This window comes from Antechinus flavipes, chromosome 2, assembly GCF_016432865.1.
Source record: "Antechinus flavipes isolate AdamAnt ecotype Samford, QLD, Australia chromosome 2, AdamAnt_v2, whole genome shotgun sequence".
In the NCBI taxonomy this organism is placed as follows: domain Eukaryota; kingdom Metazoa; phylum Chordata; class Mammalia; order Dasyuromorphia; family Dasyuridae; genus Antechinus; species Antechinus flavipes.
In genome coordinates, this window is record NC_067399.1 from 541,191,658 (window position 1) to 541,206,847 (window position 15,190).

Sequence of the window (15,190 nt, forward strand, 5' to 3'; positions counted from 1 at the left end):
TAAATAATCCGGGAAGAAAAACAAAAATGCAAGCAGTTTATATTCATTTCCCAGTGTTCTTTCTTTGGCTGTAGCTGCTTCTGAATGGGCTTGTATTCTAATGGGGGAAATGGAAATAGCTTCCACAAAAGGTTTAGATAACTCCTGGGTGAGAGTTTAGGGATAGATACCTTTATACATAAGAATTCCCTTATAAAAGGAATAGCATGTTTGGAGATATCCCTGACTTTTGAGATGATATCAAGGAGTGAAACCATTGCCTCCCTCGGCCCTTGGACACACCTTGGAACTGGGCTGGAGGATTCATTAATGATGATTGTAAAATGGAAGGTGAGGTTTGGAAGCATCCACTATTTCTTTTCAGGATCTGCCTGAGAATCTCTTTAGTTATACTCCCCATCCATCTTCACTGTAACTGGTTCCTTCTGGGTTCCTTACCCTATATGCTGATCTCACTCTCCATAGGATATAACTGACAAAGGCTGATAAAAGAAACTTTCCCACTCCCCCACTCCCCCGCCCCACTCCCATCTCTATTCCTCTCTATCATCTTGGATCAGCATTTCAGCATTTTGGGAAGATATCAGAAAGAAAGAATGAAAAAGCTAGTGGAAATAATAAAAGTTGATAATATTATATGTTTACAATTTGTGTCATTTCCTTAGATACAAAGTTGTCTAGTAAAATATAGCCCTGGTTAGCTCTTCCCTTTTTACCATACTAGTCAATGAGATATTTGCCCCTAGATAGTGAGGATGGGCAGAAAGAGGAATCAGTTCTTCCTTCTGTTCAGCTTTTGGGCTTAATCTGAAATCAGGGGAATGGGGGTCAAGTTAAAAGCATCTTCACTTTAATAAATTTATTATTTATTTTTTAAATTTACAATTCCAAATTCTGCTCCCTCCCCTACTCCAGTTTTCCACATACTCACTGAGAAGGGAGCAATGTACTATCAGTTATACATGTGAAATTACACAAAGCATATTTCCACCTTAGTAAGGCATTTTCTTTATCCAAGACAAATTCTACCACTTCTTTCCCTACCATCCCTCGCCTCACCCCAGCCTGGGGCTTTTCGAATAGGTGGGGAAAGGACAATAGCTCCCAGGTGGAGATGCTGGGTTGGGTAGGATTGTAGATTTAGGTCTGGACAGGGCCTGAGAGATCACTGAGTTCATTTTGCAGATGAAGAACCTCACGCTGTTAAGTGACATGCCCAGGGCCACCCAGGTAATGTTTGAGACAGAATTAAAACCCTGATCCTCCCGATCCGATCCGCATTCATTCCTCCACTACTCTACAATGGCAAATTCCGTTCTTTGTCTTTGATCTCTCCGGTTGTTAGGACAATAATTTCCTGCTTCAGGTGTGACTTCGAATAAATAATCTTCCAATTAAGTAATTGTTGTTTCTTATCGGAAATGAGATAAAGCAGATGGGAGTCTGTTTGGTCTTCCCCAAGATTCTTGCCCCCGCCCAAACGCGCTCTGACCCCTTTGCCTTTTTCTCTCGCTTCCCTGCACAGGGAGTCGCTCCCCGGGTTGGCCTCTCCCACCGCTGAGAACCCTCGGCTTTACTCCCGCGCCCAGCTGGGCCCGCCCGGCCCCCCTGCTGCCCACGAGCTTGAGTCCCTGGTGTGCCCTCACCCTCGGCTCCAGGACGGGTCCTTCTCGCCTTTCCCGGACCTCGACGAGGGAGCTGAGGTGCACAGCCTCATGGGCGGCGGCGCTGAAGGTCGCGGCCACACCAAGAGAAAGGTGACATCTGGGACCCGTGGCTGTCGTCTCGCCACAGCTGGCAGCTTCCCGCGCTGCTCCCGCGCGTCAGTTCTGCCTTAGGGCGCCAGGGGGTGGCAGAGTACAGCGTGTGCCAAGTGATAGCATCTGTTTCCTCTGGGCCAGATGTCAGAGGGGGCAGGGAGAGCAGATGGACCCCCATCCCTCTGGCAAATTCGGACAGTTTGGTTCTCACGGAGGGGGAGGGCTCCATATAGTCACCGGGGATAACCTTAGTGAGCAAGAGCCACATTCAGAAAGCTAGGATGGCCTCCAAGGTCAATCCCCCTCTCCCAGCAGACTCGACTTCTCCTTCTATCCACCCACTTCATTCCCCTGCAGACAGTGAGCGCTCTCAAATGGGATCGATAGTAAACGGCATAAACAAAGTGGGGATACAATGCTCTAGATCCTGATCATTAGTGGGAGCCTCCCCCCTTCCTCTGCACTCAGTGACTCACTTACCAGGGCCCATCTCCACTTCTCCCAGTGCCTTCCCCACCCACCCCACACCCCCGACACACACACAGACATTGGCCCTGTCCTCAGGTCTCCCCTCGCAGGGCCATTCCTGACATCTTTTCCATCAGGAAAGAGCCAGTCAGCTCCATCTCCTAGGTTTTTATCTTGTCTAGCTTGGGACCTGTGCAAAAAGCCATTTTTTACCTGTAGATCTCACCTTTAAGGCTCCCCCACACCACTGCTTCCTTTCACTCCACCCCTACCCATAGCAGAATCTAACTTTGGCTTTGATCGCTGACCAATCTTTTGCTCTTTTTTCTCCAGGTCACATGGGCTCACTCTGGAGGGCTGAGCTGGTCAGGAACCTGGGCGGGATGCGGGGCCCCTCAGACGTGTCCTAACCCTGCTCTGACCCAAGCCCTGCTTCCCCCGGCTGGAGCAGGGCAGACTCTGATCCTGCAGGCCCTGATGTACGACGCCATGATGGTGAGCGTATACGTGGAGAGGGTTTGGGCCGGCGTTTGATTGGTGGGAACAATCTCATCATGGGTCTTGTCCATTAACTTTTATTTGGGATAAAAAGGTATCGCATTAGTTTGGGTTGTTACCATCTAGAAGTACATGGGGTTCATGAATTACCTAGAGATTCCGAGAAATTTCCTCTAGAAATGAACACGTTGGTGGAGAAGGGTAGATGGATGGATGGGCAGTGGTTCTGAAAGATTGGAAACCTCTCTGTACTTCTTTCTCCCAACCTAGGTTGACCCGTGTCTTATAAAGGACCCTCCAATCTACCTCAAAACCACATAGGAATGTTTCAATCCTCACAGTCTCAGACCTGCCATTGTGGTTCTGGAGCTTCTCTGACTTATGGGGATTGGGACAAGGGAAGTTCATCTCCGAGCCTAACTTGCTGAATGCATATCAGAGTAATGCTCATTTGCACAGCATACATATTCAGGTTATAATGAGAAGGCAGAGTGGAGTAATGGAGTCAGGGCAACCTGAATTTGAATCTGTGTTCTGCTTTAGCACCTACGTAACCTTGACCAAATAACAATCTAATTTTTTCTAGGCTTCAGTTTTCTTATCTGTAAAATGAAAAAATTGTCGTAGATGATCCTTAAGTCCCTTAGAAGCTATGATCCTAGAAAGGCAATGTGCTCTCCTCCTAATTCTGTGAGATAAGTTATCATTCTTATTTTGCAGATGAGGAAACTGAGTCTCAAAGAACTCATTTGGCTTTGGGTTACAGAGTTAGTATTGGATCTGTGATCATAGGCCTAATGTTCTTTCCATTATACATGCAATGACTTTTCAATATTCCTTAGGCTCTGAGGATTACTCTGGTGCTGGTCCCCCTTGTGATGGTCATTCGTAGCCCTCCCCCAAATCTGGGCTATGACACCCTTTACTATTCCTGCACTCCTGGATGTGGTAGTCCCACGGCATTCTCAGTATTTTGTGTTCTTTGTCCTTACTAGAATGATGGAAGAAAGAAACCACTTTCATCCTGCAGAAACCAAGTGGAGGCTGATGTCATCGTCCACTCTGACTTCTCCGCATCTGAAGGGCACCATGATCCTGAGCTCAGTGGCCCGGAGCCTCGGGACCCCACCCCCCCTGGTTCTCCAGCCTCCCCCTCCCATGTCAGTGAGCAGGGGCCGGAAACACACTGGTCAAGCAGAGACCTGGGAGGAGGTGAGCTAGAAGCCACTGGGCCGGACAGGCAGACTCACCAGCCAGAGGCGGCTAGTGTCCAAGATCTTTGTAATGGCTTTCCCCAGCATGGAGATGCCCTGGAGAAAACTGCTCCTGAGTACCCTCACACCTGTAGGAGTGAGCAGCTGAAAAAGGGATCCCCAACCCTTTCTGGACACCCCGATGGCCTTCAGGGCAGCTCTTCCGGCCTCCACTCATCCACCGCCCCCCAGAGCCAATGGCCCTGATTGGCGAAGCTTGGCGCCCATTTGACCTGGACCATGTGAAACAACATTTGCATTTGTGCATCTGTATGTGTACCTCCTCACTAAGCCATGTGGAGACCTCCCTGGGCCTCGGGAGGAGCCAGTAGGTGCCCTGGAAGAGCCAGATCTCCCTTGCCAGGAGTCTGCTCGTCCCAAAGTGCCTCCCTTCTCTCCGGGGTCAGCCTTCCCGCCCCTCGCGAACTAGGCTCCTGCAGCCCCCGCGGGGGTGCACACCTTGCGTTAGTGGTTGGGAGGAAGGGCGGGTGTTTGCTGGAGAATCGTGGGCATTTCCGTGGCTGTGCTCGGAGCTTATGAGAATGAGAGTTGTGGGTTAGTAGACGATTTCTTTCTAGGACAGCCTCCGGGAACACCTCCCGTCGCTGCAGCCCGCCAACCTTTCCATGACTCCACGTTTTTTATTACACACTCTGAGAGTGTCTCTAACATCCTGTCTTAGCAAGACAGTGACGCCCCTCGGCTGCCTCCCTCCCGGGCTGGGGCAGCAGCCCCAAGCAGGTCCGGCGCCTAACATTCTGGGTGCGTCCCCTTTCTGCCACCTGCTTCATGCTGTGTGTGCAAGGGACTCCGAGTCCTCTCTAAAACTGTTTGATTTTATTTTGAGCAAAGCCTGGTTTTATAGCCACTTGCTAGTCTCCCTTGCCATATCCTGTCTCTCTCCCTTCCCTAGAACTCTTTCCCTCCTCTCTCCTTCCCCTTTCCCTTTTTCTGTCCCATGCACCTATTTATCCTCATCATTTTGTCTATGTCCCTCTGTCCTATCTGTTTCCTATTTCTCCTCCTCTTATCTCTTTCCCTATCGCCTTTCCCTCATCCCAGCTCTCAGTCTCCCTCAGACTTCTCTTGTCCTCTTTCTTTCTCTCTTCTCTGCCTCTGTCCTCATTTCTCCACCCTCTTGCTTGTCTCTTTTGTTCCCTGTAAAAGCCTTCCATCTCGCCTTTGTTGTTGCTTTCTCTTTCTTGCCCTGTTTTTCTCTATCCCTGAACTGTCTCTCTGAATTTCTTTTTCCTATTTTCCCACCCTCCCACATTTTCTCTTTTCACGCTCTTTTCCCCATCTTCCCATTCTATGATTCTCTTCTCCCTTTTTCCTCTCTCTCTTTGCCTTTTGCTTTTCACCTCCCTTTTCCCCTCCCCTTTCTCTCTATCATCTCTCACTTCCTTCTTCCCTTCTTTTCTCTCTCTCTCACCTCTTCCTTCACTTCCCTTTTTTCTCTCTCTCATCTCTAAGTTCTCTTCTTCCCCCTCCCCTCTCTCTCTATCATCTCTCACTTCCTTCTTCCTTTCTCTTTTCTCTCATCTCTCACCTCCACCTCCTTTTCCCCTCTTTCATCTCTCTCTCAATCCTCTTCTAGTCTACTCTTTTCATCTTTTCCCTGTCCTCATCACCACCTCCCCTTTTCACTTCTCTTGTGGTTGGTTTTACATTTCTCTCCTCACAACAGGACTACCTCACATCTGTTTCAGAGGCTGAAGTGATTCCCCTGCCCTATCCATCTGTAACTGGTTCTTGTACCACCTTTCTCTAAAAATGCAACTATGCCCACTGCAATGACTTTAAAAAAGCACAGGCCACCTGCCTACCGGGTGTCTGTGTGGGAGGCTCACACCTCTCTGTGAAGCATCAATATCCCTCTTCCATTCTGGCCTTGGACCCAGTTAATCTAAAAGATTTCGGGGGGGGTGTTTTAAATTTGGAGAAGTAGTGTCATAATCTCAAGTGAATGTTCACGTGGCCACATTCACCTGGATAATTAATTTTATCTCTGATTTAACTTGCCAGTAGAGCAAATTATGAGAAAATATTGGAAGAGAGAAAAAGTTCCTTTCCAAAGCAATAACTGAAGAGGGTGCATGTTCCAGCACCCAAGATCAAGGAAGTCCAGAGTGCTACCACAGGTTTGGGACTAACCCTGACCAATTCCCTTACAGAAAGGACTCCACTTTTGAAACTTTACTTGGTCCTAATTCCAGGCACCAGATAGATCAGTTTAAGTAGCGGTACTCTCATAGAGTGCTGAACTTCCTCAACCTTCTTTTTAAAGCTCTGCCTTCACATTCAGGAGCCCTGAATGGACATGTACCTATCCCTATCTCCCCCAGATCTGAGAAAGACTGGTATGGGGGAGGAAAGAAGGGGAAAGGCCAGTACAAGAGCATCCCATGTCTCGTTCCTTTGGTTTAAACTCATTTCTGAAATCATTATAGGACCTTCGAAGGAGTATCTGAGGTCCTTTCCATCTCTGAATCCTGCACGCCTAGCACAGTGTTTGGCAAACACTAGGTTCTCAATAAATGCTCACTGATCGTTCCTTCTCATGTATGCCAGCTCTCATTCCCTAGGTGGGGACAAATACTTTCTTTTCTCTTTGGCCCTTTTTCCAGGGAATTGTGTTTGCAGTTGGATTGAGGAGAAGGTTATTCCACTTTGTTACTTCATACAGAACAGAGAGTCATGGGTTAACTCTGGCTTCTGCATCACATTAAGAAAAAATCTTTTTTTCTTTTTTCCCCCCTTAAATCATGAAATATATCCCAGAGTTCCTGTAGCTTCATCAGACTATTGGTGTGGAAACAGAAAGCATCTGTGTGTTTATTATGTGTTTGTTTCACTCAAGATTGATACCCTTAACCTGTAGACCTGCTCCCCTTCCAATCCTCCCCATCACCACCAGCAAACCACTAAAGATCACGGAGGTTGGCACTGGAGGCTGCTGAACCCAGACCCTTCATTTCTCCCACCGTTCTGTAGCCTTTGGGGTTATGGTTTGACTGCACAGCTGTGCATATTGGCTTGTTGCTCAGAAGGTCAGAATCCTTGCTTTATTTTGTTTTTATGTTTTTGCCCTGATGTTTATGGCGGCAGCTCAGGCCTGGCTGTACGCTTCTAGTATGGCACTCTGTGTCCTCATTTTTCATGTCCTTGTTTAACAGGCAGTGAAATTCTGGTTTAAATTAAGTAGCTGCAAATGAGACAATTTATAACCCATTAGGTTGGGATGGAAAATTGTTTCTCAAAAGCAAATAAGTAATAAATCTGGTCTCTGCCTATAACTCATACTTGATAAGAAAGTGGGCCCGATCCTCTCCAGCATCCCAGATGCTATTTTGCTCTGCAAGTAATCTTGGAGGTGCTGGCTTTGTCTCTTAAAAGTAGTAACTGGGAAAGAGATTGTTGTTACATTACAGGGTAGAGTCTCCACTCTTTTATCACTTTTCACTGATGCTGCTTTTTAAAAAATTGATTTTGCTTTAAGATTTCCTTCCTATGATGCATGACAAGTGTAATCAGCACCTGCCCTACTATTTATCTGTATTACTCATGCTGTATTATTTAATTATTCCTTTTGTTCCTTAGCAGCTTCTCGCCTCTCCTCACAGATATTCTTTAGCGTTAAGATGCCAAGATGGCAGTGACCATGTATCCCTTCATATGAATTAATAAACTATTTTCCAAAAAATGTTGTGTTCACCTCAGGAGCCCAGTTCAGTTCTATTCAACTGTTCTAAGCATTGGGAGCATAAAGATGGAGAAAGCAAACATTCCTGTCTTGAAGGAGTTCACACTCTGGGGGAGGGAGTACATAAATGGGCAACTTTTTCACAGAAAAGTAAAAAAAAAAAAAAAAAAGTATCTGAATTTTGTAATTTCAGGGTAGGGCAGGAGTCCTGCACCAATACCTAGAAGAATCGGAAAAGTTCCTAAAAGGAAGTGATACTTGAACTGTTCCTTGAACCCGGAAGCAGAATAAAAGAGGTAGACTTTTAGACTGAGCAGTAATAATTAAGATTAATAGTAGCTAGCTGCCTGGAAAGAGAGGATGGAACTAGATTGTATAAGAGTTTGAAAGTCCTAACAGAGAATTTTATATTTTGTCCCAGGGGATTGGGCACTGGCCCTGGAGTCAGGAGGACCTGAGTCCAAATCCAGCTTCAGACTTAACACTTGCTAGCTAGGGTTATCTCTTAACCCTAATTGCCTCCAGCAAAAAGAAGAAAAAAGAGGAGGAGGAGGAAAAGGAGAAGGAGGAGGAGGTAGCCGTGGAGGAGAAAAGACATGGTCAGATCTGCACTTTAGGAATAACAATTTGATATATATGTAGGGGATACATTGAAGAAGAGAGACACCAAAGGGAGAACAATTAGGAGGCTATTTCAATGCAAGCAAAAGATTAAAGGAACTTGAAGTAGGGCAGTGGCCACTTAGGTGGAGTGAATCACTTACAATAGTACTTACCGGAGTAAAAAACAGCTTTTCTTCCCAAGGAACATAAGAAAGGGGAGGCGGGGCGTGTATTTAATAGTATTTTATTTTTTCCAAGTGCATGTAAAGATAGTTTTCAACATTGATTTTTGTAAGATTTTGAGTTCTAAATTTTTCTCTCTCCTCTTTACTCTCTCCTCCCCAAATTAGCAAGCAGTCTGATATAGGTTATACATATGCAATCATGTTAAACATAAGAAATGGTTGTATGTAGTCCTAGATCATGTAATCAAAATGGACCATAGAAGTCATGAAGATCAGCCCCCTCCTCCTATAGATGAGAAAACTGAGACCCAGAATGTCAGTCAATCAAAATGTATTTATTAAGTATTACTCTGCCTGGTATTGGGTATGCAAAAACAGTAGTGAACATCAAATTAGTGTCAGAGAAAAAGTATTTGAAATCAGATTTCATGATTTCAAATCTAGTGTTCTTTCTATTGTTCTACAGGGAATCAAATTGTCTCTTACTTTACAAGTCCAGAACTTTTTTTTATTTGTTTAATATTTTTCACCAGTTATATTCAAAACAATTTTTTCTACATTTGTTTTTAAAATTTTTGAGTTTTAGGTACTCTTCCTTATCCCCACCCACAATTAAGAAAACGCATGTAGTATGCAAAACATTTCCATAAAAGTCAAGTTGTGGAGGGAAAAAAACAAACAGATCTTTCATCCTAATGAAAATAAAAACTCTGAAGAAAAATTAAGTTAAATAAAGAGAAAGAGAGAGAGAGAGAGAGAGAGAGAGAGAGAGAGAGAGAGAGAGAGAGAGAGAGAGAACTTCAGTCTGTATTCAGATCCAATCAGTTTCTTCTCTTGGTGTGGATAGGATTTTTCAGAGTAGTCATGGATGACTGTATTACTGAAAATAGCAAAGTCACTTACAGCTGGTCATCTCAGAACATTGTTATTACTTTGTATGCCGTTCATTTCATGGAGGACTTTCCAGGTGTTTTTTTTTCCTAATAACATCCTGCTCATTTTTTCCCACAGAACAATAATATTCCATCAGAAATACAGATCCACAGTTTATTAAGCAATTCCCCCAATTGACAGGTATCCCTTCAATTTCCAATTTTTTTTTGCCCTGAGAAAAGAGATGCTATGATTATTTTTTGTACATATAGGTCATTTCCTCCCCCTCCCCCCAATTTCTTTTGATATTCATACCTAGTAGTGATATTGTTAGGTCAAAAGCTATGCATGAATTTATAGCCCTTTGGGCACATATCATATGTTTTAATTATTTATCAATTGGGGCATAAGCCCAGAACTTTCTCCAAAGAAATCTTCAAGATGATCTGGACATCATCACTTTGTTATCTTTAGTCCTCCATCTACACAGCACTGAAGAAGGCGCTTGGGAATGTAAAGCCTATAATGCACCTATTTCTATGATGTCAGACTTCCATCACTGTAACAAAAACCTTTATGAAATGTATATATATATATCTACTCCGAAACATATTTATGTGATTACTGCATTCTAGAGGTTATGAATCTAGGTTCATATAGTTAGAGTACCAGTCCCAACACATATGCTTACATGCACAAAACTCTAGAACATTTATTTAGCATCTCCTAAATGCAGGAGTAGGGGCAGCAAGCTGGCATAAAATGCTGGATCTGGAGTCAGGAAGACCTGAGTTCAAATTCAACTTTAAACATGGCTTTGTGACCCTGGTCAAGTGATTTAACCCTGTTTGCCTCAGTTTCCCCATCTGGAAAATGAGTTGGAGAAGGAAATACCACTCCTGTATCTTTGCCAAGAAAATCCCAAAAGGGGTCACACAGAATAAGATACAACTGAACAACAAGCCTTGGGCAGACCAATTCAAAAATGAAACAGTCCCTGCTTTCAAGAATTTATGTTCTAGAAAGGTGATAATGCTGAAACATGTACACTAGTCAGAAAATACAAAATCTATACAAAAATAATTCCAGAAGAAAAGAATGAAAATAATCGTCAGGGGGAGATCAGAAAGAGTTTGTGCATGGTGCTATCTAAACTGTGTTTTAAAGGCAGCTACAGAGTCTAGGTGAGTGCAAGTGAGAGGTAAGTAGGGAGTGCATTCCAGACAAGAGTGAATATATGCAAAATCTTGGAAGTGGGAGCTGAGAAAAGGGACATTTAGTAAGTCATTTTGACTTGAATGGATAGTGTATGAAGAGAATTTAATTTCCCTGATAAAGAAGACCGCCTTTGGGGGAGGGAACTCAATACACAGTAAGTGTTTAATAAACTTCTTGACTTGACTTGAAAGATGATGGAAGCAAATTGTGATTTAAAATGTCATGATACCCCAACATCACCTCTCTGAAGATTTCATATGCTATCTTAGAGTTCACAAGGATATTTGAAGATTTTTAAGTAGGTGGTTGATATGAATTATGTTTTTAGAATATCAATTTGGCACTTATGTTGATAAAGAATTGGAGGTGGGAGAAGAATTAGGAGACGATAGTCTAATTAGAAGTGAAGAAAGACTGAATTAAGAGACTGTGGTTGGAGAGACTCAATGCTAGATATTATGGAAATAGAAACTAGACTTGGCAACTGATTGGTTAAGGGAGAAGGCTTGAAGATGACCCCAAAATTTTTAACCTGGGTAACCAGAACAGTTGTGATACTGTCAACAGAAATTTGGGATGGATGTAGGGGAAAATATAACTTCAGTTTGGTACATATGTAGCTTGAGATATCTATAGAACATTGAGATAGAGAAATTGAAAAGGCTGTTGATAATATGGGATGGAAATTCAGGAGAGCAATAAAGAGTAGATACATAATTTGGAAATAATCTACAAAGAAAAAAAAGGAAAAAAAAGAAGAAAAAAAATAATAATCTACAAAGAAAAAATACTTGAATCCCTGGGAGTTGCTGAGTTCACCAACCCATGAGAATTTATAAGCAAGAGAGAATGCAGAGGTCACAGGACAGGCACTTCCATCTACATTCAGTTGATGGAAGGACAGCAATAGTCCAGCAAAAGAGACTAAGAATGAATGGTCAGATGGGCAGAAAGGAAAGCAAGAAAGAAGAGTACCATCAAAATCCAATGGGAAGAAAGAATAACTCAGGGAGAGAGGGGGCAAAAGTTTCAGCAAAGTCAAAAAGGATAAAGATTGAAGACCATTCAATTTAACCATTATGAAATTATGGATAGCATTGAAGAAGAGAAGTTTCAGTCAAGTAGAGAAATAGGAAGCCAGATTTCAAGGAATGGATAGAAAAATGAATAGGAGGGAATCAAAACAATAAATGGAGATACTCATCTTTATCAATTTGGCAACTAAAAGGAGAAAACATGTAACAATAGTTTGAGAAGAGTGGAAGGAAATCTTTTTCAGGATAAAAAGGACATGGGCGTATTTGTAGGTATTTGTAGGAGGAAGAAGCTTATGAATAAGGAGAGACTGAGAATAGAGAGAGGGAACAGAGCATCTGATGGGGACAGGAGGGAATGGGACTAATAGGACAAGTGAAGGACATCCTGATATTGATAAGGTGATCACTGAAGAGGAGGAGGAGAGAAGGGAGGGATGAAGAAGATCAGTTTTGAGGTATTAAAGGGAAAATAAATGGCCTTTTTTCTTAATAATGTAGGAAGTAAAATCTTTTGCTGAGTGAATGGGGGGTATGTATAGGAAATCTGAGAAATGAGGATGTTTAGAAGAGATGCTAAGAAGAAGATAAGAGTCAATATGAGAAGAATCAGAGAATTGCCCTTCCCATGGGCTAGGTGAAATTAGATAACAAAACTTTATAGGAAATAGAATCTAGATGTTTGAGTGACTCTCTCCATGTGCATTCAGGAATGCATCCATGGGAATACAAGAAAACACTCAGTAGCATGCTGGAGATCTGAATATAGCCCCTGACTCTCTATCATCTCTGACTCTATGCACATGCTATATGCTTCCTCAGCAGTGTTAGATCCCTCATGCCCATGGGAGTAGGAAAAACAGAGACTGGTCAGTCTTAATTCTAAGCCCAGATCTGGTTGGTCAGATCTTCAAGTAATGGAGAAGGGAAAGGGAAGGAAGACTGGAAGGATATTATAGAGGAAGAGAGTGAGCACATTTGAATATAATAGATTACAAAACTTTGCATATCATTCAAACTATGGATTTTTATAAATTCAGAGGGTTTAACATTTTGTAACCATGGCTTTGGAAACTAGCAGCAGCAATTTATGAAGCCATCACTGCCTCTCCTGGGTCCTGGAGAAGTAGGGAGGGCTTGAAATAGGAAGATTATTGAACTCCTATAGGGAAATTAATCCCTTCAGCCAGAGAAGTTTCTTCCCTTTTTCCCTTTATCCAACAGTTAACCTCTCAGTGAGTCTCTTCAACAATAATAAAAGTCCACATCTAAATAACACTTTAGGATTTATAAAACATTTTATAAACATTTCATTGATCCTCTGAAGAACCCTGTGAGGTAGGTGTTATGATTCTTTCCATTTTAAAGATCATGAAACCGAAACTCCACATATTTAAACAAACTTGCCCTGGATCACACAGCTAGTAGATACTTGGAGGGGGGTAATCATCATCATAATAACAAACTTTAACATTTACATATATATTATCTCCTTTGATCCTGACAACAACTCTGTGACATTGATGCTATTATTATTCTCATTTTCTGATTATTGTTGGGTCATTTTTGTTTGAGTTTGACTCTTTGTGATCCCATTTGGGATTTTCTTGGCAGAGATATTGGAATGGTTTGCCATTCTCTTCTCCATTTTATAAATGAGGAAACTGAGGTAAATAGGGTGAAGTGACTTGCCTAGATTCACATGGCTACTATTTAGTCTGGAGCAGGATTTGAACTCATGATGACGGTCTTCTTTACACATACACACACACACACACACACACACACACACACATTATAGCTTTTTATTGATAGAACATGTGCATGGGTAATTTTTACAACTTCATCCCTTGTACTCACTGCTGTTCTGATTTTCCCCTTCCTTCCCTCTACCCCGTCCCCTAGATGTCAGACAGTCTCATACATGTTAAACATGTTAAAGTGTATCTTAGATACAATATATGTTTGCAGAACCATACAGTTCTCTTGTTGCACAAGAAGAATTGGATTCAGAAGGTAAAAATAACCCGGGAAGAAAAACAAAAATGCAAGTAGTCCACATTAATTTCCCAGTGTTCTTTCTTTGGGTGTAGCTGCTTCTGTCCATCCTTGATCAATTGGAACTGAGTTAGATCTTCTCTTTGTCGAAGAAATCCACTTCCATCAGAATTGATCATCATATAGTCTTGTTGTTACCATGTATAATGATCTCCTGGCCCTCCTAGTTTCACTCAGCATCAGTTTGTGTAGGTCTCTCCAGGCCTTTCTGAAATCCTCCTGCTGGTCGTTTCTTATCAAACAATAATATTTCATTACATTCATATACTACAATTTACTCAGTCATTCTCTAATTGATGAGCGTGCACTCAGTCTCCAGTTTCTGGCCACTACAAAGAGAGCTACCACAAACATTTTTGCACATGTGGGTCCCTTTCCCTTCTTTAAGATCTCTTTGGGATACAGGCCCAGTAGAGACACTGCTGGATCAAAGGATATGCATAGTTTGATAACTTTGGGGGCATAATTCCAGATTTCTCTCCAAATGGCTGGATCCATTCACAATTCATCAACAATGCATCAGTGTTCCAGTTTTCCCACCTCCCCTCCAACATTCGGATGACAGTTTTCTTGATCCCAAGTCACCATCCACGTAGCACCTCCCTACCCCTTTCAAATAAAGAAATTGAGGCCCAGAGAGTATAAATGGCTTGCCCAGGATTTGAACTCTAGTCTTACTGGATTTCAATAGTTCCACTGATGCCATGTTCTCTTTATGATCAACATAGGATAGTAACTAGGTTGCTGTCCTTTCACCGGACCTTTAGGAACTGAGAAATGAGTGTTTTACACAGGGAAGTGGACTTCCCTTATACTCTTAATACCTTCTTTCCCCCCCCCCCCAACCCAATCAATTTGTGGAAGATCTTAGAATTCCCAATGTTGTGGAGATCTCATTTCCATTGAATTCATGTAGTTTTAACCTCATATTCTCTCAGAGGCAATTTGATTATGTTGTAATCACTGGCACCCAAGTCTCTTAGTACTAGAACCAAGATTTAGAAAAGAAAGATTGAAAAAAACCTTTTAGATTGTCTTGTTCAGTCAGTCCTTTTCACAGATTCAGGAACTTGAAGCCCAGAGAAAAGAATAAACATTCCCTAAATAACCTAGCAAGAGCTCGAGCTAGAACCAGACTTGATGCTCTTTCTATCTTGCCATGTGGCCTCCCAGTCAAGTAGATGAAAATAGGATTGAACAATTTGTGAATGACAAAGAGAAAAAGGACCAGTCTGTTTTCATCCCTTCCCCCCCAAACACATAAATCCTAATATCCCAGACTAAATGTAAGATTCTCTCCTCTCTTCAGTGAAAAGATTGCTTGATTCCAGACAAAGATTGAAGGCATAGTCACAAACAGCTTTTAGTGGAAGTGTTGCAGTGGATAAAATATAAACAATACAAATGTTTGGCATTTAAAGCCTGTCACAATCTGGCTTCAACCTGTCTTTCCAAATTCTCCTCATGTTCTGCCTTACAGCCAAACTGGGCTGTTCCCCATCTATTCCCAGAATGCACTCTTACTACCTTTGGCTCT

At 42.6% G+C, this 15,190-nt stretch overlaps 1 protein-coding gene across 1 annotated transcript in view; it reads left to right on the top strand.

The window, feature by feature from the left end:
- The window catches only part of IGDCC4 (immunoglobulin superfamily DCC subclass member 4), a 42,291-nt gene extending 34,485 nt beyond the window's left edge, over positions 1-7,806 (top strand). Inside the window, exons 18-20 of the mRNA XM_051980836.1 lie at positions 1,526-1,757; positions 2,562-2,723; positions 3,722-7,806. Coding sequence (XP_051836796.1) covers positions 1,526-1,757; positions 2,562-2,723; positions 3,722-4,186 — 859 coding nt within the window. The 3' untranslated portion in view covers positions 4,187-7,806. The remainder of the gene's footprint in view (positions 1-1,525; positions 1,758-2,561; positions 2,724-3,721) is intronic.
- Positions 7,807-15,190: the final 7,384 nt, after the last annotated feature.